Source organism: Rhea pennata, chromosome 10 (assembly GCF_028389875.1).
Source record: "Rhea pennata isolate bPtePen1 chromosome 10, bPtePen1.pri, whole genome shotgun sequence".
In the NCBI taxonomy this organism is placed as follows: Eukaryota; Metazoa; Chordata; class Aves; order Rheiformes; family Rheidae; genus Rhea; species Rhea pennata.
Genome location: NC_084672.1, coordinates 18,764,405 through 18,786,208, shown reverse-complemented (window position 1 = coordinate 18,786,208; position 21,804 = coordinate 18,764,405). Strand labels below are relative to the sequence as shown.

General features: G+C 41.6%; 1 protein-coding gene across 4 annotated transcripts in view; it reads left to right on the top strand.

Annotated features, from left to right (window-relative positions):
• The first annotated feature begins 9,410 nt into the window (after nt 1-9,410).
• The window catches only part of ANXA2 (annexin A2), a 29,950-nt gene continuing 17,556 nt past the window's right edge, over nt 9,411-21,804 (top strand). Inside the window, exons 1-3 of one of the 4 annotated variants that reach the window (XM_062584221.1) lie at nt 9,411-9,469; nt 15,327-15,386; nt 19,272-19,371. In XM_062584221.1, coding sequence (XP_062440205.1) covers nt 15,339-15,386; nt 19,272-19,371 — 148 coding nt within the window. In that variant the 5' untranslated portion in view covers nt 9,411-9,469; nt 15,327-15,338. Of the gene's footprint in view, nt 9,470-10,125; nt 10,306-15,326; nt 15,387-19,271; nt 19,372-21,804 lie in introns of those variants that run through there. The other 3 variants (XM_062584223.1, XM_062584224.1, XM_062584222.1) reach the window with 3 other exon arrangements.

Genomic DNA, 21,804 nt, shown 5'->3' with positions numbered 1-21,804 from the left:
CTCCCAGAGTTTGTGCAGAGTTCTATATACAGGTATCTTTAGATAATCAGCTGAAAAAAACTGAGAAAAAATAGACAAGCTTTTGCCCCAAAAAGTGCTCTTTTTTTCAGGCTTGAACATGAGGTAGAAAATAGCACATTAAGTACATCTCAGAACAGATCCGATCATTGGGAGCAGTTGTTTCCAATTTGTATTTAACTGGTTTCTGCCTTCATTTTCTGACTAGAAGAAACACACTGATATAACTGAGAGCTTGTCTGTTTTCCCAAATACAGCTGAAGAATGCTTGTCTCTGTCGATCTTGCCTCACCTGAAGTTTGCTGCTACCATTGCTGTCTTCATTGTATCCATGCCATGTTTTTAAAGGAATGATGCAGTATAGCTGGACTCGCTGAGATCCCCTAGTGCCTTCCATATCAATTCTTCCTTTTGGTATACTTAAAAAATAGAGGGAAGGACATAAGGATTTTCTGCAGATAAAACAAATCCATAAATATCCATGTTAGTAGCCAAATTTACTCTGTGATAAATACTTCCAAAGTGTTCCCCTTCCCCCTCAAAACCATTTAAAACCATCTACAGGATTAGAATGTTTAGAAGTTCATCACTGAAAATCAGATTTGGAGTAATGATGCAAGTTGAAAAACAAGTCTGTTCATGAAGTCATGGCTCTTTATCTTAATGGAGGCTTTGAAACTTGTTTATTCCGTAGCTGAATGTACAGCTCTGTGCCAGTCCTCCTGTGACTGATGTGTCACTACTTGCAAACCTTCACCTACCAAATCTTTGTGCAAGCATTTCAGAGAGAAGAAAAAAAAATAGAAAACAGGAAGAAAGCAAAAATAACTTCTACTGAATCAAGTATTGCCTAGCAGACAGAGCACTTCAGCAAACATTTTACAAGTCTGGTCAAATTCAAGCATTTAAAAAAAAAAGTGAAGAAAGTTGTCAGTATCCCATTGTTTCTTACCCCCTCCACCAAGCAACCTGGATAGCCATGTTAAAAATTACCTGAGTAGTCAGAACCCATTTACTTTCAGAACTGCACAGGTAATGCATCCAGTGCTGCAGTTTTGCAGTTCTGTTTCTTTAGTTACAATAGAGCTACTGCAGTGCTTTTGTGAACCATCTGTATGTTCTCTGTTAACATCTGAGTAATGAAATAAAATTGTAATTGCTGGATAGCTACAGATGCTACTTTGAAGGGATTTTGTAGTCAAAAATTAGTAGGTGGTCATATCATAGTTGAAGTCCTTTGGCATCTTTGTGGATAAGCTAGGCAGAGTGCACGGTAAGTTTGATAAGACTGACTTGTTTAATCCAAAAGCCAGTGTATTTAGGTCAAGAAATCTGGAGAGCATGTTGCACTGATACGAGTGGCCATGAGGAAAAAGGAACTAATAGGTCAATAGACCTGTCATTGTAGCTTTTCTTTTTAATAACAAGCAATAGATTTACATGCAGGTGCATGAATAAGTAAGTTTGTCGCCCGCCTTCTCCAGCGAAGATAAATCTTACATAGTGTCTCATCATATTAATCGAAAACATGTGTTATCTTGCAGTTGTAAAAGGTTTCCTTTGAGCCCAAGTAGACAGATTGAGAAGATAAAATATTGTACAAATTTATTTGGCTTTTAAATACTAAATGAATTTCTTGTGGCTTCATGTTACTCTGTGCACACATCTGACTATACCTTGAACTTCTAGCTCTCCTATTCTTGTAAAAACTGTCCTGAAGGCTTTCTTTGGGGCAGCCTCCAGCTCCACGGGAAGGAAGACAGCTGTCTGTCTCTCCATGTCTTGTAGATGGGTTAGCTAGTCTTGCCAACCTTTTCTCTGCTGCTTTAAACTTTGTTATTCCGTACAGACTGAGAGTTGATGGTTACTGATGTGTTAATGACCTCCTGGATCGTAGTAGTATCAGGAATATAAACCTTGAAGTGTTGAAGACCTATTTAAAAAACATCCTAAGTTTTGCCATTACTACAGCTTTTCTCTTCATTTCCTTAGGATTATAGAGCTGCTCCCTTTGGGAGCAGTAGCCACGAGTATGCAGGACACAGCAGTAAGAAACTGTTCAGCTCCTCTAGAAGCATTAACTGGAGCTTATGTGAAAGCAAATATTAATGAAAATGTTAAGCATTATATGCACTCCTTCGCACTAAAACTAGAGGCTACTGATAATGTCTTTCTGATCCTTTAAAGTCCCTGGTTTTAGAATTCAAACCTTTGCTTCTGACCTGGAAAAGCAAGTCTTAGCCTGCCCAGCAGCAATGAATCTCTTCATAACTGCCATTCTCTCCCACTGAATCAACATCTTTTTAAATCAAGTTCCTTTGCCTTAAATTTGATCCAAAGTTATAAGATGCTACTTGAAAGAACAAAAAATATATCAATGTGCATGGTCAGATTTAATCAAGAAAACTACCATTTTTGAATTTGTGACATTCTGTGTGTCGCAGTGCATCATTTGTTCCCCAGCTAATGCAGCCAAAGCTGACCCTAATGAGGTAATGAAGTTCAGATGGTGTAAGAACTGGCTCAAAATCCTGAGTGTTCTATGCTATTCTGTACTAAAACAGAGTTGATATATTTAATGCCCCCTGACTTTTCTGCTATTTCAAAGAACCTTTAATTTTAACTAAGATTTACAGATGTGTTTCATACTGCTGTAATAATAACATACAGATTTTTGTCAGTGAACTTTAATTGGTAAGTGATTGTATATTTTAATTAATTTTCACAGTCCATTTCAAAGGTTAGGAGTTTTTTAACTAAAAAGGAACCATTTGCAGAATACAGTTACCAAGCTAGAGTTTTGGCATAAGGATACACTGTTTAAGGATTATTTAGAATTTGTTTTAAGATAGCACCTAAATAGACTCCTTGAAACTTTCAAAATTATTTCCTATGTTCTTGGCAACTAATTTAAGGTGCAACAGCCTCACCTGTGTTTTGGCAGAGGCCAGAAGTTTATTCTGGGGCTGTTTGTGTTCTGAGTCACCAAACTGGGAGAAAAAAAAACACAGAATAATGGGAGACAATAAGACAGAGCAGACCTGATTTTAAATGAAACCTTTTAACTCTATTCCTAGGAAAAACTCCCCTAAGGATTTTTGGCAGCTTCCTTCTTTTGTAGCTGGTTCCATCCCTTTGGCAAGAGACACCAAGCTCTGTAGTGATTATTCATGCTGTTCTGTTCCTGATGATGTCAGGGACTCTGTGTGCACCACTAATATTTTCTACAGTGTTTTCCAGTGTGTTGGCAGTCTGAGGAGTGCTATTATAGAGCTGGCAGCTGTGATCATTTTAAGTACTCAGTCATCTAAATGCATTCAAAAATCTTTCTCCATGCTGTAATATACTGGTAGTCTATGTATGTACTACCAGCATTATACTGATACTACTGGGAAAACTGAACTCAGCATAGCAGTTTTGGGAGATGTCTTTTAAGCCTATTAATGTATGTAGGACCAAAGACAGGTTGGTATCTGGTTTCAGATGGAATTGGAACTAGTCCCTGAGTAGACTGAACTGTGACTGAAGTTACTCGTAATAAGAATAGACACTGAGGTTTAATTAGAAGTGATGTCTGAGCTATGCTTCACAGCCATCGTGGTGTCATAGATTGCATGATTTTAGGATCAAAAGGCAACTGGCTATCGAGCAGGGTATGAGGAAATCCCCTTGGAATTAACCAAATTCACTGAAACATGGTTACACACAAAGTCACTTGTTTGTTTTTACATCCTGTGACTGTTTCATTCACTGCAAAGATGCTGAGTTTATTTATGCTGCCAATACCAGTGCAAAGAATTTGGCAAGTGTGTTTCACTTCTGTTTGTGTACGTATCTAGGCAACCTCTCATAGTCAGACATCAGATTATTACTTCCCTGCTGTGCACTGAAACACAAAAATGCTAGTGATTAGCATTTTAGTTTAGAAAACGAACTGAGCTTGAGTATTTCCGGATGCTATAAATACTTCTGATAAACGTGTGCCAGAGCTGTTACGTGCATACGAAAGAACAGAAAAGTGTCCATATTGGTTATCATTTGTTCATGACGCATATTGCTCACTGATTCTTTCTTCGCTGCATGAGTGTGTATATGTCTGCTGGCTTGGTTATTGGCTGGCATGCCAGTGCAGTAATCAGGAAATGCGATAGCTTGGGTTTTGTCACAGGGTGCCTGCTGAAGTTGCTGGCCTTTCTTCAAGAACACTTGTTGGTGTCAGCTAGGTGAGAATAATGAACGTTTTGACTGGAGCGTAGATGATTCCATGGTGTTTTCTGTTAAGAGTGGACAAGCAGCACAACGAGATTTCACCGTGGTCATTCAGCCTTGATGTGTTCTTTGGCTGATGGTGGTGACTTTAACTAGGCTGTGTGTGTATAACTAGGCTATTATATCATTAGCTTGTGTGTGTATGTAAACAAGTTTCTTTCCAGTTGAATCCACTTGTTATAGTGTCAGCTGATACTCAGCTTTACTACTCCCTTTTCTTGAATCAGATCCATTATCACCCAGACATCTTGGTCTTGAGCTTGGTCTTGATCTAGGCTATAGCTCCCTGTTGCCCATAGACTTAGGGTAGTCCACTGAGGTTGTGAGATCTAAGGGTAAAAATGGTGTAACTTCCACCAGTGATAGGGAAAATCGTTGGAAGGAAATAGGAGTTCATGCTATGTTACCATCAAACACATGAAGAAGTCTCAGAGAAGGGCTAATGAGCAGCAGACAGAAGTGAATTTGCAAGTATATAGAGTAAAAAAGTAGCTGAAAACAAGTCTAGTGGTGAAAGGTAAAAGGAAGGTAAAAGGAGACTTTTGGAAGTCAAAAGCAAGATACAGCCTTGGTATGGGAGAGAGGTAGATGTTTTGTTACCCATTAAAAGCTTTTGCTGTCAGGTCCGAATGCAATGTATGAAGCACTTTGAGAAGCTGCTTGGGAGGCTAACTGCAGGCCATAAAAGCTCTCACCTCTTCTTCAGTTAAAGTGATTGCTAAAATGTATACTTTTTCATGTATGTATGCAAGTATGCATTTTCATTAGCAGGTAGGCTGGTGAAAATTAGGCTTTGCCCTGAAGAGTTAACAAAAAAATACAAAAGTTATAAACTGATGAGAAGGCAGTGGTTTGGCTGAGATCACCCAGCAAACCATAGCAGTGAAAGGCTTACAATCCGGGTTTCCAAGCACGCCATCTGCCCCTGTGCCTAGGGAAAGCTTCTGTGATACAAACTGAATACCACCTACACTACTTACTTACTATAATATTTCATTTTTAAAATACACGTGTATCAATATATGCAATATCTCTAATATATAACATCATTCTAGAGATAAATCTAGCTCTTTAAAGGGTTTGTTTCAAATAAATGAAATTGAGAGTAGAATGACATGAGTACAGGAATGTGCATGTATGTGTAGGAATTAAATTGCAGAGAATGGAATTGATCCCACGGATTAGCTTGTTAGGTGGAATACTTAACAAGAGGTCTGGTTCTCTGATACTTTATTAGATAAAAGATGGCTTTGACAGACAATATGTATTTGAAAACATACAGCAGAATTACAGTTCTATAAAACTTCGAGTAAGTTGTAACAGATGGAAAAAATGTTGCATTTCCAGAAAAAAAAAAGTTAAACACTTTAAATGTTTACCGAGTTTTACTAGTGCAGTCTAGCAAGCAGTAACCTTCAGGAGTACTTCTTTGTGCTAGCTATAGATATAACCTTGCCAAATTACTGTCTTGGGAACTTTGTAAGCTACGTATTATTAACTTCCTTTGTAACCTGTGATCATTTTAATTGCTAGTAACAAATCCACATACTGGTCAACTGCACTTCTATGAGATTTTTTGCTTCTGCCTTTGCATATCTAATGGTTTAGGTCTGCCCCAAGATGACTTGGACTCCGCTCCACTTTCTGATCCATTAATTCACCTCCTCAGCAGATCTATCACAACTTTCTTTCTACTTGGGGGCTACTATGGTAGCATTACTTGTATCACTGGAGTTTCCAAATTAGACCAAATAACCAAGGTGCAAAAATGATACCCAGAGGCCTGCCTGATCGTATGTTAGGCAAAATGGGATTTATATTATCTTCTTGCAACATAATACACTCAGTGAAGCAATGTTGTGCGTACAGGCTCAGCCACACCTAAAACAGAAAGTCCTTTGTCCTGATCTCTCTCTCTCTCTCTCTCTTTTTTTTTTTTTTTTTTTTTTTGGCATTGATGTTTAGAAGCTTAAGTAGGCAATAAATGTTGACAGAGTTGTGGCCTTTATAACTAGCTAGCTAGCTAGCGTTAACCTGTCTTTGATTCTTTGTAGCAAACATCCTGAAAGAGCATAACCAAGATCTGTGCAGGTGAAGGAGCCAAACAATTGGGACCAAAGTGAGAGAGAGTAGAGATCTTCTGAGAGCCAGAGTGAGCCCATTTCCATTAATGTGATTACAGACAGAGAGCTTGGGCTGACGAGGAACTTAAATTGAATGCTTTAGTTAAACACATCAGGTCTCTAGTAGTGTAACACAATAGGGTGATAATGACAAGAAAAAGCAAAGGTATTGGTGAGGTGGGAGAGTGTAGGTATATTACATTGAAAGTAAACAAAAAATAGTATCAAACAGTATTAAGCACTAACAAAACAATAGCAGAGTTAGCAGTAGTAAAGTCACCGAGGTCTGAGAAGATGGAGTAAATGGACCTGGAGGCAGGCACTGAAGAGTGTGCGATGAACCACATTCACAGTAACCTGCTGGAAAGGAGGAATGAGAAGCGAGTACAATTGCTTCTGTTTTCCCATCCTCAGGACTCCGGGGAGCTCCGCTTGATGAAAGTGCTCTCTCTTTGATGTCTGTGGTCAGCAGCCGCAAGCGGGAGATCACAGATAGATAATTGCTGCTGAAGTAGTTGCAGGTTATTTGAAATATGACTTTCTATGCAGATATTTTAAATGGTTGCGGGAGACTAAGCAATGTGAGAGTAAACTGAAAACTCTTCTGGGCACTGCCTTGCCTGCAAGCTAGTTGCAGCATGTTTCTCCCAGTAACTCATCTGTGAGGCAGACATGGAGACACCCTGGGATTGTGGTAACTGCAGGCCGGGTCCCAGCCTTTTGGTAACGGTAGCTACTCTGGTGCAGTGCTTGAGAGTGGTGGGCATAGACCAGAACACATTATGATTAGTGCTGTACAAACTCTTGAAGCTTTGGTTACATCTTCAGAAATAACCCGTATGACTTAAGCCTCATTTTTAAAAGTGATTCAGGCACTTGGCTGCTGTTCTCCTATTGAATTAATTTCCTCTCTGGCAGATAGCTGTAGTCTTTCCTATTTGCACAGTCTGGCTGTTGTCTTCTTCAGCTAGTGGGTGTTGCAGAGTGGGTTTTTTTTCTCTCTCTCTCTCTCTCAACAATATGAAGAATGTGTAGTATTTCCATGGGCAGGATCACCAGGCCCTGGTATTAGGATGTGGTTGGTTGTTTTGCCAGAAGCATTAATGGATTTTCTGCTGTTCATGCCACTCAGATTCCCCCACTGGTATGAGTGCCTTTGATGTCAGTTGGCCTACATAAGCAGAGACCAGCTGAGGGAATTCATCATATTTAATATATTTAATATATTTTTCATGACTATGATAAGTTGCATGCTCTCTGTCTGTCTCTCTTTTTTTTATCACTTCAACAGTCCCTGCTTTGATTTCAGAGAGGCAGTTGAGTCCATATCTGTGTATTTTAAACTGCAGACTAGATACCCCTTCACTGAGGTGAATGTGTGATTCTGAGATTGAATAATTGATGTCTAAGTCAGGTATTAGAAACAGTATCTTGATTCTCTTTCTGAGAGTTGTTGGAATTGCTGGAAAATCTTTTTATGCTGTATTTAATGTAGATATCACTAACTTCCTATCAAAGCTTTGGCAAACTGTTCATATTAAGATCTAGCTAACTAAAATCAAAGATGGTATATGAGCTACACTTTTATATTCTAAGAAGTATTATTAGAAAGATTTTTTTTAAGGAAATGGGATTAGTAGTGTCGTTAGAACAAATCACAGTAAAGTATCGAAAGGTAAATGGACCTTCAGTTGTGAGAGTGAATGTACTCGTTTCTGAGATTGAATGAGCTCATTAATATATGGTTCAGCAGATTTTATACAACAATGCAACATATGTTGCACTTTGGTAATATATTACATATGTGAAAAGTTTCTTTTTAAGCTCAGCACATTCTAGGGATGCTTTTCCACTGCTTTGCTTTGAGAATGTTTGGAAATAGGTGAGGTGAAGAAATCATCCCTGAGGGACTGTGCATCCATTAGTAGGCAAGTTGGCCGGCTGGCCTCTTTTCAGATGCATATGCCTATTTAAACCCCCTAGTGAATACTGCAATACAGAATAGTTGTTGCTTCTCAGATTATAAGTATTTTTGATCTGAAATCACCATGTCGGGTCTTCAGTGATTTTTTCTGAGAACCCTGGAAAGCAAGTGGAAATCATCTGTTTAATTGAGTAGCTAGTGACAGACACTGGTGTAACTGGGATACCCAGGAATTAATTTTTGAAGACAGTAATAAGCAGAGAAATAACCCCAGTAGCCTTGTCAGAAAGAAAACTAATGTGTTAAACTAATGCAAACTGTTATTGATGTATTATCAGTTTGAAAAAATGCTGTGCTGTGACATGCTTCTCCTGTAGCCATCTTCTTCATCTCATTTTGCTTTATTCAGAAAAGGGCTATTAAAATCATTTTCTCTTGCTGCAATGACCAGTTCATCCCTCCACGCTCTTGTTGCCATGTGATGTTTGAAGTCCGGTGCAATATTTCTTGCTTTTTGTATCTGTGATCTTGTTTTATCCCAACAGTTACTTAGTCTCCCAGCCAGTGTTCTTGGGTCTCTTCTGTGCTTGCTTGCTCTTGCCACCCCTGTTTTATGCTTCTGGTCAAGCTTAAAACTTTCTTGCCCTCTCTGTCTGTCTATCTGTCTCTGTCTATCTTTAAGCCTAAAAAGTCCTGTATAGCAGAGGCAAATATCTCTTTGCATAAGCAAATCCACTCTGTGATGACATATTTTCAAAGTGACTGCCTAAATGGCTACAGAGTGATCACCAGTAAATTGGCCTGGGCTCAGGTAGTCAGCCTGGCAGAGGCTTTTTGGTGTTATTTCTCTTGCTGTGGTAGGCCTGCTAGAATTATCTGAGTGTAATTAAACTTCAGGCTTTGTCTCTGCTGAGCCTTAGGGTGGAGACAGTGCCTTGATCTCATGTTTATGCTTGCAGCACATGTGATTTAAACTTCTTGCAGCTGAAATGTACTGGGATTTACCCACTGAAGTCTGAGAGCTGATTTTTTTCAATACTGTTGGTTTAAAGCAGGCTTGGCCGGAGCCGCGAGCAGTGCGGAAGGCGATTTGCCGATTGCTAGAGCCCGGAGCAGGAGCGATGACTCAGTCGCAGTGAGTGCCCTGCTCAGAGGGGAGAGGTGGGGTGACGTGTCCTGGCCTCTGCTCCGCCGCGGCCCTGGGCCCGGCTGCCTGGGAAGATGTTGCGCCCTGGGGGAGAGCCCCTGTCCCGCCACAGCAGCGCGGTTTGGGGGAGCCCGCAGTACAGGCCGCCGTGACACAAACCGCTGTCACGGCAGCGCGGAGTACAGCAGGGAGTTAGGGAGAAGCCTGGCCCGGCGGCCTTCGCCTCCCTTGCCCTGGGCAGCGACGAAGTGGGAGCCCGGAGGGGAGCTGGGTGGCCCTGGCACCTTGAGGCGAGAGAGGCTCTCCTGCCCTTCCCCACCCCGGACCCCTCCTCCTCCTCCTCCTCTTCCTCCTTCTCCCACCCCGGCCCTCCCTTCCTCCTCCTCTCCCTCCCCCCTGCCCTTCCCCACCCCGGCCCCCTCCTCCTCCTCCTCCTCCTCTCCCTCCCACCCTGGCCCTTCCCCACCCCGGCCCTCTCTTCCTCCTCGTCTCCCTCCCCCCCGCCCTTCCCCACCCCGGCCCCCCCCCTCCTCCTCTCCCTCCCCCTCTGCCCTTCCCCACCCCGGCCCTCCCTTCCTCCTCCTCACCCCCCGGCCCCCCCCGCCCTTCCCCACCCGACCCCCCTCTTCCTCCTCCCCCCCGGCCGCTCCTGCTGCTCTGCCGGCCGCAGGAGACAGGCGCGGCCGGTGAGTCAGCGCCGGGGGCCGGGGGGCCGGGGCGGGGAGGCCGGGCCCGCCCGGCCCTACAAAACCCCGCCCGGGCCGCCGCCGCGCCCAGCCGCTGCCAGAGCCGCGCCAGAGCCGCCGCCGCGCCCGCCCGGCCAGGTGAGACGGCGGGGGCCCGCCACGTCGGGGCGCGGATCCCCCTTCGGGGCGCGGCCGCCGCGGGCGCCGGCAGCCCCTCGCCCGCGGGCGGCTGCTGCGCGCTCTCCTGCTCTCCCGCGCGCGGCCGCCCCCGGGCCGGGGAGGCGGCCCCGGCGCCCCGACGGGGGATCCGCGCCCCGGCGTGGCCGAGCTTCCCCGAATCGTGTGCGTGTCCTCCCGGCCGGGGTGCGCGGGGGCTCCGCGGAGCCGGCGGCGAGAGCGAGCGCGCAGCGCCGCGCGCAGCCCGGGGCGGTGCCCGAGCGCCGCGCAGCGCCCGCGGCTTGCGGGGCGCTCGGGGCCTTCTGGCTTGTAAGTCAGCTCGGCCTCGCCGGGAGGGGCGGCGGGGCGAGGGAGCGCGGCTGCGGCGCGCTTCGGCCGGGGGAAGGTGCGGTATTCCCAGGGTGGTCACGCAGCAGCGAGCTGCTCCCTAGCCACGGCGGGTCTGATTCTGCTTAAGACTAGTCAAGTGCTGTGGCTGCACAAATCTTTAGACTTCCTACAAGCAAGCAAAAGAGGGAAGGAAACCCTGTGAACTGCAGTGCTGTTGAGGTGTTCACCTGTATTCTTTGTGTTGGTGGAACTAGTTGCAATAAATATCCCTGGTGGGTATGGTTTTCCATTAACTAATGTATGGAATGGTTTTCCTTGCTTTTAAAAAATAGTCACCCCCCCAACTTGATTAAGTCTTGGAAACAAAAATAACATTAATTCAAAGAAATATAATTCCTGAAGTTTGTATATGGCTAGTATCTTCCTGGAATGGAACATCTGCTGCATTATTAGCAGCATCTGTGGAAGAAACTGTTGAAAGAAATACATTTTCCGTAGTGTAGTTTTATAGTTTAGAGTATGGGTTTGGGGATTTTTTTTAAGGTATTTTTTCTCCATACAGTGACTTCAAATGATCTGCCAAGTGTTACAAGATAGTTTGAGGGAGATGGCTGGGCCCATTTGTACATGCAGTTACCACTGTGCATCAGTGAATATTTCGAGTCCGTGTTTCATTTGCAGCAGCTGTTCTGGCCCTTCTTGGTCCTCCCTGCTCTCCCTCCCGCGCTGCTGCTGCCTGTTGCAGTGCCTCGCCCTAGTCTGGAGACCCAGCGCGATCTGCCCCCAGTGGAAGAGTCCCGATTCTCATTCCGGGGATGCCGTTCCTTTGGCTTGTACGTCTGGGAACGCTCTTCATGTAATCTCTGTCTACAAAAGCAGATTAAGTTCTTAAAATGCTAGCTGTGCTTATTGAGCAACATTTTTATTTGTGCATACCTGGCACTTTTTCCATGAATTGAGTTTTTTTCTTTTTTTTTCCCTGCTCTCATGTACTTGAGCAGTACCTGGAAATCATGATATGGGTCTGCTTTTGAACACACTTCTGTCACCAAACTGTTAGGAGGAGAGGGTATTGAGTATAGACTAGCCCAGTCGAACAGGCTGGCAAGCCGGTTACCTCTCTTGGGGAGGGGAGAGTTGGGGTCAGAACAGATGTTCATCTCTGTAGTAGAATTGCATTGTGATTCAGAAATGCGTAGTGTGGACTTAAGAGGAAAAACTGGTTGTTGAAACTTGCTGTAAGGAGTTGAAGTATCTATTAGTTTACAGCTGGAAAGTGGAAGTTGATTCTCTCCAGTGTGAGGAAGAACAAGTTAGTGCATGTATCTTCTATTTGCGTACTCAAACCCAACCAGAACTTGTCAAAACTGCATCAGATAAAATCAGTCCATTAGAAAACAATGAGAGTCTGCTCAGAAATATGAGAGCCTTACAAAGCTGAGTGTGACAAGAGATACATTTGTTCTCTAAGTGAAGATCTTTCTCTGCGCAGTCTCTTGCACAAATTCCCATTTTGCTGCTCTTTTCTTTTTGCCAGCCCGCTGCTCACTGGCAGGCAGTTGCTATAGTCCTGTTCCATGCTGATGACACGAACCCTCCAGCTCCAGCCCTGCGCAAGGGCGTGTTAGTGCTGCTCCTGGACGCTGTTCAAGTTTTCTGTCCTAACAAGCCTGATTCAATGTGGTTTTTATTTCATTTAGAAATAGGAGTCTTCCAGAAAGCTGTTCAGTGATTGCTTTGTGAAAGATTGTGCTGCAATTGCTGGGCTTCAGCTTTCACTGGTGTGCGTTAGTTCTTTGTGGCAAGCAAGACTAAAAGACTTCGATTGCTTGTCTCTGATATTGGTTGTAAAGCTTTCAGAGTACAAAGGTCTCATTGTTAGGCACTTCATTTTATTAAAAGTAAACATTAAGAATCTAATAACTAAGTAATGTATCATCAGTGAATAGTACTGATATCAGGCAGCAGCTTATTACAGCTTCTGCTGCCTGTCTTTAAAAGGCTGGGTTGAATTTTTGCTATAAAAATATTTATTCTCAAATAATAAATTGATGTGGGGAGCTTTGACTGTGCTTTTTACTCCATGTCTCTTTTCCTTCCTGCTTCTTAATGTTTCCTTAAGTGGAGTAACTCTTGTTTCTTTTCTACCTAGATTGCTTCAGAAAATAAAAGGTTTTCTCTATGCGTTCGAAGTGAGGAAAGGTGTGATTACAATGCTTATACCATAAAAACATTGTTCTATATTTCATTCTAAAAGCAATGTTTCTGCAACATATAATATTCGCTAAGTTTTCTAAAATTAAGGATTTCTCCGCTTTATCAGACATCCTGTATGGACATTTGTGATTCTGTGATACAGTAATCCAATTAATTTTTCTGTTTTGTTAAAAATAATAATGGAAATCATTCTCGGTTGCTAAAAAAGAAAAGAATTCTCCATTTTAAAAATCAGAGGTTTAGAAGTAAATCTAGTGCAGCTGAAGTATTTCTGTTGTTTATTTCTTGAATTTGACTAACTCAAAAGGGGGTGGTGTCATTAGTTCAAAAATTATGACTAGGTTGGGCAATATTTAAATGAATCAAAATAGAACAAGGAGAAAAATTGAATAAATAATCTTTATTTGCTCTGTAAGTAATGAACAGTGTTACTACTTTAATAGCTGGATGAATATGTATAGAAAAGCACTTACAAATGTGCTCAGAGCATGTGAGAAGAGCAGCATGTTTCATTTTAGTCTTTAAAACATATGGTGCTGCAATTCTTAAGCACTTTCACAATAGTTGACTTTTCAGCCATATACTGCTACAGTGTTATCTACCAACCAAATCTGAATTTAATTTTACAGCTTTTGTGTGAACTTACTCTATTATTTAGCATTGCCTTGAGACTTAAGTTTTCTGTTTTCTCAGAATCCTTCTTGATGCTCCTGAATGACAGTGGGCTGCTTTTTTCTTTTTGTTTTTATTTTTATTTTAACTTGAAATTGAGTACCTTTCTTGTAACTGTTGTAAAAGACTTGATGGAGGAAAAAGGGAGGTTTCCAGGAGTTAACACAAAGAATAAACACTTGCTTTAGAATTTTAACCAGATTTCTGCTATTCAGAAACACTCATAGACCTGCTTCTTATTCTTTTCCTGCAAGCTCTTGGTTTTGGATCTGACTGTTAGGTGGTGAGAAGTTGCTTTCTCTATCTGGGAAACTTGCCAGAGCAGTTGGTACTGCTTGCCCGGGAAAGCCCCAACATCATCAGGAGAGTAACTGGGGGGAGTAAAGCAGAGTTTGAAAGCCCCTTGGCGGGACATAGGCAGGGCTGGCCACGCGCACCCGGCCAAGGTGCCTGCTGGCGACAGTGTCGCCGTGACAGACAGAGCCCTGGGGAGCCTGTGCATACTGAAGTTTCCATGCCGGGTCCGTTATGGGATAAAGCGAGTATCGCTGATCTTGAGGCGTTGCTGCTTTTTCGCTCCTGTCTCTCAACAAGCCACCTCTATTCCCTGTTAGACAAGACACTCTGCAGTTCTGGAGAAGCAAACTTTAGTCTGAGCAGATGAAATAACGTTTGCTGCAGTTGCCAGCCTGACTGTCTAGAAGGTAATATGAGTGGCAAAATCTTTCCCTTCAGCAGAGGAATTTGGGAACTGAGTTTTAGGAATGCAACAGGCAGTTTCAATATTGCCTCTGGCTTACAACCTTTGGTAAAAAAAAAAAAAAAAAAAAAAAAAAATCCCTCCTTAGTTAAGAGACTCTTTCAGCAAAACAGTATTAGAGCTCTGGCAAACTTCCCTGAGCAGAAACCAGAGTTGGGAAAAAGCAGGGTGTTTTAACACAGGCACATCACGTCAATGTTCGTTTTTGCAGTATTTATGATTTCTCCAGTAAGTTTTTTTTTTTTTCTGCTTTTCTTATATGTAAGCAAGATACTGTGAATTTTATGATGATGGAGCAACGTTATTGATTATCTCATCTAATTGGCTGTTCCTTTTGGAACTGTCATTTTAAAAGAGTTCTTGTTACCTATCCTCTGATAATCACGTTATTAATTGGTATTTCTAGCATGTCTTGAGGTTCTTATAGCTGGGTACTAGGGAGCCACTACAACGCCATATGAGAGTAAAGGCATTTGTGGCCTGTGTCCAGGATTAAAGATTGAACAGCAATTACAATTTTATAAAATGTCTGCATGAATAGAAATAGTTCTGATGTATTCCTTGAGCACTTGAGGAATTTAGCCTCTGATTTAAATGCTATTAGTTGTTGTTCCTTTTTGGCTCAGAGCTGGACCAGGCTATCATACTCCATGTTTTTTGTGGTACTGAATTTCAAGTTCACTTGATTCTCTAAGATAGAAATTCTCCAGTTTCTGTGTTTAAATATTTAAAAAATGAAGTAGAAATGGTTTCTTAAGGAACGAAGATAAATTTTATTTTGTAATAATAGAAAGACCACCTCTCACTGTTGCATTATCAGTGTTGCTGTGACTTAGATGCTCTTAAATCAAAGTTCTTGCTTGGGATTAGCAGTCTTACTGCGTTGTCCCAGCTTCTGCAATACTATCCTAGTCCTAGTTCAGGACTATCTAACGTGCTGCTATAACTGTAAATACATTTACTCAAGTCTACCTGTTTTTCTTTCTCCCCATCCCCATTCCAGCTGTCTTTCAAGATGTCAACAGTCCATGAAATTCTAAGCAAGCTCAGCCTTGAAGGGGATGTAAGTATTATCATTCAAACCAGAATAGTTACTTGTTTGTTTTTCTTAAATACTATGTCTTGTTCCCTTTACAAGACTCTCTACTGACAGCTGTATTGCACTGTAGAGTTTGTAGCTTTCCGCACATCTCTTCTGATCTTAAACTGATCTTAAGTAAAAGCCTAGTCTGCTGTGGTCAGTCCTTCAGCCATGAAGCAGCTGGGAACCATGGACAGTTATGAGAGGACTAGATTTAATGGAAGTTCTTCTAACTGGGCAGCAGCATGAGCAGTACTTTTGTGCTAGGCCCTGTGAAGCAAATCAGAGGGCAAACTGAATGGGTAGTTCAGATCTGTGATCCATTGACGAATGGGAATGGGAATGCGAAATCACATGAGTAAAATATTTTTTTACTAAAAGCCAAACACTTTCAACAAAAACTAGCTTTTGAAAAATTATTTTCTCATTTTCTGTTCTGAAAAGCCTAAAGAGTCTCTTTTTTGTAGGGGTGTTTTCCACCACATTTACACTTGTCTGGTCATTTTATTAAAATACCAGAAAGCCACACTCTTTGTTTGATTTCTTATATTGCAACATTACTTGGTAAAGTTACCAGCATAATGTCAGGATATTGTGCTGTGAATTTGTGGCACTGATTTCTCACTGAAGAGGAAGTGAATCCCATCTATGGTGTCATCTCACCATATTGTTAATAAGCTTACTGTACTTTCAAATTTTATAACTGATAACTGCAGAGCTGAGCGTGGTAAAAGCAAACTTTTTGCTTATTTTTGTTACTTATTATGAAATAAATTACATTACTTGATATTTATGAAAAAGATGTTGCAAAGAACTGGTTTGAGCACTCCAGGTAAGTAGCAAAGCTGATTTCATATTGCAAAAGCAGTCAACTCTTCTTAGATTTCTTGGCCATGTTCATTTCAATGGAGAATTCCTTTTGGATTAACGTTTGAGCAATTTAGTCTCATAGATATAAATATTTATTCCCTGGTACGTATGAGTCAATCTGCAAAAGTCAAATTTGAATAGTTTTGCATGGCAGTATTTTCATCAGAAATTCTGCCATAAAATGTAAGAAATAACAGGCAGCTTGTTTGTTCTATATCTATCAGAATTTCAAAGCTTGGGTCTTAAATGAACAGAGATTATTGTTGTTCATGTCAACAACAATGCAGACGAAACCAATTCAAACCTCAGTGCAGTTGAAGACATGTTTATGTTGATATTCTGCAGATTTTAATTTGGAAGCCAGAACTGTTGAGTAGATAGTTCACATAAATGACTTGCCCAGTTCCCCCAAGCAGCGATTCAGCAAGTTAACTAATGTTAAGCACTGTTTCAGGCACCCATTTTTTTCAACGGTTTTTAACGTTGAGGGCATGGAATGGTGACAGCCGACCCCATCTTATGCAATAAGACATTTGTGCGTTCTGCTTCAGCAGCATAGCCAGCAATTTCCTTCAAGACTGAGGAACTGCCTCTATAAATTGAGTTGCTTGATTCGGCCTGGCACTGCCTCCTCCATCCGTTAAGGAGAGGAGGGAGTTGAGCTGTAGTTAACTCTGTGCTTGCAGTTTCTGCAGCTTTCCACAAGAGGAAAGATTGTGTGACAAAGATCTTCCTGCTGTGCTTGATCATGTACTTGATTTTTGCATGGGCAGTTGGAAATGCAAAATGTAGTTAAGGCTGTATAGGTTAGTTGCAGGATGGCATCCAGGAAGTTGGTTTTCAAAGGTGATTGGTCATTTTTGTCAGGGCGAGGAATACCCAAATTCAGATATCTTGAAACGGTTCTGTTTTCAGAAGAAGTTAAGCCTTATTAGCTTTCCTGTGAGTGAGGTAAGCCCTCTGCAGTACTGAATTCTTCCAAATAAGATTCACTTCCTCAAGCTCAGAGGAAGTAAAGCAATTGGAGGATATGTGAAACATACTATATATGTGGGGAGAAAAAAAATCTTTCTGTGCTTTGGTCTTGCCCAGACTTCTTTTGCATTTACACATTAGGCTGAACTTTCACAGCCACATCCTGGAAAATTTTGTACAGAACCAAACGGAAAGTTGGTTGGAAAAAACTTTCTTGTCTGAAGACGTACAGTACTCTTTAGCGTACCACAGTAATTTGGGACAGATCCCTATTGTCTGGAATTTAAATGGCTGTTTTTCATAGGGAGAATAATCGGCCTGGTATATAACCCATGTCCACTCCTGCAAATACTGAAGAGAGCCAATGAACATCATCAAAGAGAGTAAAACGTCCTCTGTGCGGGTGCTGAATTTGGATACGCACTATTTACTGGCAGAGTAGCCAGCAGAAGGCTTTTGTCTTTCCTGTGTATACATACGTGGCACTTCCTGGGTCTTTTGACCAGTGTCAGGGGGATCTGAATCCATTTGTTACATGCATGAGGTGGAAGGACGGAGGAAAAGTTGGCTCCCAAATGGCAAATCTGCTGTGTACTTTCTCAGTATCTGATATGGTCAAACTGCAGCTGCTTAGCTAGACTGAGCTGATAGACAGTCAGAGCCAGAGGAAAAAAAGGGTAATTCAGTTTATCAGTGCTTTTTGGCTCCCCATCTCTGCTGCATAATCTAGACCTTCACGAGATGGCACAGTGGCTGCTGCCAGAGGGATCTGTTCAGGACAGTGTGACCTTTGCAGGAGGGTGTAAATGTGACCCCCAGAAGTTCAATTTTGTAGTTAAAATTTGTTCTCCTTTAAACAATTTGCCTGTAAAAAGGCCCTCAAGAGATATAAAGACAAATTAGTCTTGTTTAGGAAGCCTGGTTTCTGGTGGAGTTAGGGATTTGAAAGTTTCTGGGGATCCTTACCAAAAAGGCTTAGTCATACACTCACTTAGCAAACAGTGGCAGCAGTTTCAGATGAGGATCACTGCACCTCTTTGCCAGCGGTTTACATCTCTAAATTGGACTCAGCAGAATGGAATATTTCTCAGCTCTTTCTATGGAAGCGTGTGGTTTAGTGTAGCCTGCCTGTCGGAGGTGATACAAGCTAAATTGTTAGCTTGCATTGAAGCAGCTGAGAAGACCTTGACCTCTCTGGTGTTGACTTCCTGTTTGAGGCTATAATGTTCAGTAGAGGACAATAATAAGCAGCCAGTAAGATCAGTTAACTGTTAAAATATTGCAACTATTTGCTAAGTGACTGTATCTCCATCTCCTTTATATCTTTAGTGGAGGTTACTTGAAATGTTATTTAGTTTTATTGGCCACCTTCTGCTTAAGCCGAGTATCTATAGGCACAGTGTTTCAAAAGGAGGAGGTGAATGAGTAACTTTTCTTGCTTTCAAGAACTATGGGCTCGAAAAGATACGTTTATTGTTATCTTTATAGTCCATGAGATAGAGCCAGAGTTTGTTCCATTATAATTTACTCATTGTTAATCTCCCATGTTCCTCTACCTTTTATTATTATTATAACTTGTAATCCAAAGTGAAGTATTGGTTTCTGATCTAAAATATTTTTAGACTTTTCACAGTAGATATATATCTTCTTTGAATTAGTTTTCTGAGATCAATTTCCTTGAGATCTAACCAGGCAATTCCAGATTTTAGCAATTTCAGCTTAGTGAATAAGTTTTGAATGTGTTACTTTTGCCACATTCACATGTGGCAAAATTTGTACCTCTTCTTTCTCATAATAAACATGACTATGAGTGGATCTTTGGAACAAAGTTCTCCAGTTGTTTGGAGAATACAGTTTGGTAGCTCTTAGCAGAATTGCAATTTCACAAACACCTGCCCGTAGTTGTTGTATTTGGGTAAATAAGGCAAAATGTCAGTCCCCGAAGGAGGTACATGTTATACTAATTGCAGCAAGGTACAAGATTTAATTTTGCCTCCCCCCTCCCTGTTTTTCTTCTTCTAGCATTCTCTCCCTCCAAGTGCATACGCCACAGTTAAGGCCTACTCAAACTTTGATGCTGACCGGGATGCTGCAGCCCTGGAAACAGCCATCAAGACCAAAGGTGAGGAGTGTGTGCTGTGGGTTTGATTCTACTTGTAAGCTAGAATGCTGACAAGAAAAAAAAGCTTGAACATTTTCCCTTGAGTTTTGAACTAAATGCTCATTTGTCTTGGGTTATTTTGAGGTAGAATATCCTAGAAACAACAGTATCTAGCTTATGAAATGATACTGCAGTATTTTATGTGCAGGGCAATGTGAGAATCCCATGTTTCTCTGGGCCAGGCTCCCAGGTGTTTATCAAAACCAGGATGCACCACTTTCAATGGGAAACCACGATAGAACAGGGCAGATGCAGCCCTCTTGAAAAGCCTGGTGTACTGAAGCAAGCAGGAGTACAGGCTGCACATACAAAAATATATACAAAATACTTCTTCCAAGATATTTTGCCAATAATAGTATCCACCTTTGAGGACAGGGATGAGGAATGAACTCTTTAAAACATTGTGCTCTGTTACTGGCTTTTTCGTGGGTCTCGAACACACTGTTACGTCTCGTAAGGGTGCGTTGGGATAACTGCCTTCCATTTCGCTTAAGAAATGCTGTTACACTTTGGTTGTCTCAAGGGAGAAAAGAACCACCACATCAACATCACTTGGCTTCATTTGTTGAACCAACCTGGAGCAGGTAATCACAGTGCGGTTACAGAAAGCGGTGGCTGTTGTTCTGGGGCAGGGATCCTCATCCCAAGGATGTCTCTAGGGAGGAAAGGGTGTGCCTGGCTTTGACTCTTCCTCCAGGCCCCAAAAGCAACAGCTGGGCGTTGCTAGAGTGGCCGAGGCTTTTGCCTACGTGTAGAGAGAGGGAGAAATTTAAAAGCCAAACAATTTCTCATCTGAAAGAAATGCCGACAGTGCGTTCTGTCAGTGCCAACAAAGCGAATGTTTGACTTGAAAATGTAAAATGTAAAAAGTTGACTATAAAATATTGCTCCTCCCTAACAGGCATGAGGCTGATTTTCATGAGACTTCTTAATTTAACTGAAAAAAATCCCTTGCCTACTCACTAAGCAGGTTCAGTTCAGATTTTGAATCATTTTAAGGTTTGTTTTTATTTTTAAAATAATCCTCTCTTAGGAGCAAATGTCACTGTGCTTGGCAGGAAGTACTTTGTGTATATGGTGAGTTTTGTTTAGATTTAGTTATATTTTACAGCACTGATTATAGGGCAAATGTAAACATGTCAAATATATCATCAGGTTTTCAGGATAGGGACAAATTTGCAGAACATAAGTCAAGCTGTTAATTAGTGCAAATGGAAATTGCAGTATCCCAGGCAGTGCAAAAGCTTTTTTTCTCAGGGAAGTCAGGTTACTAAACTTTCTTCCAGCAAAGATGAACAATCTGCCATGTTTGATTTTAAGATATATGGAAACATTTTTGAAGAGAAATGGTGCCTGATCCTGTGAATAAATAATAGCAAAACTTACTCTCAAACTTGTGTGTTCATAGGATTGATATACGAGTTCTTGCAGAATGAAGGTATAGTGGCTCTGTTCTCGCCTCCTCCCGGAAAGCTGAGAGGTGGTTCTTCAGTCCATCAGTCTTTTTCAGCAAAATGTTAGTGCTGTTGCTTAGGCCCCTGGAAATTCAAGTACAGTTCCTTTTAAACCGAAAATATTTAAATATAACTGTATCTGATCATTTTTACATTATGTTCAGTTCTTCTTGCTGATTGAACCATAACACTGTGAACTTATCAGCCTGACAGGTGGCCTCTTTAAAAAAAGAACCATCATTATTCAACGTTATTCAAAAGCAGTTCTTTCTGAAGACATGCTTTCTCCCCCTTCCCAAATATGTTTCTGTCTGCAAGGAATTTTATCTTTTTATTTTATTTTTTAAGCGAGAAAAGTATAACACCATGAGTAACAATGTCAGTTTTTGTTACCCATTGATGAATGTACAGTACAGTACTAAAATCTGCCTGGGAAATACTTTCATTTCATTACCTTAAAATTATCAGGCTTTTTGGTGAACATTGAAGAAAAATGTGAGAGCAGCTCTTCTGTTCCACCCCACCTCAGCAGATGTGAGTCAGCATCCTGTTCAGGGCAGCAGGATTCCCAAGTGTGAAATACAAGCACTCATTTTCCACAAAGTGCCAGAGCAATGAGTTAACTCATATTTCCATCCACAAAGCATATGAATAAGAAACTTGGATGCAGTTTTTTGTGGGCTTCTAATCTATCATAATTGTTTCAAAACTTGAAAATGTCGTTTGCTAGTTTTGAATGCCAAGAATGCTGTAAAATTAGAATTTACTAAAAGTTTTAAAGACTAGTTTATACTGTGGCCCTGCAAAGGCTGAAAGGCCCAATATGTGTGTGTCTGTGTGTGGCCATTTCTGAACTGGGGAATTTTGCATCCTTTAAAATGGGAACATTTTAAAATATGCTATCAGTGGATTGTGGCTGAAATCTGCAGTCAGCATGTTT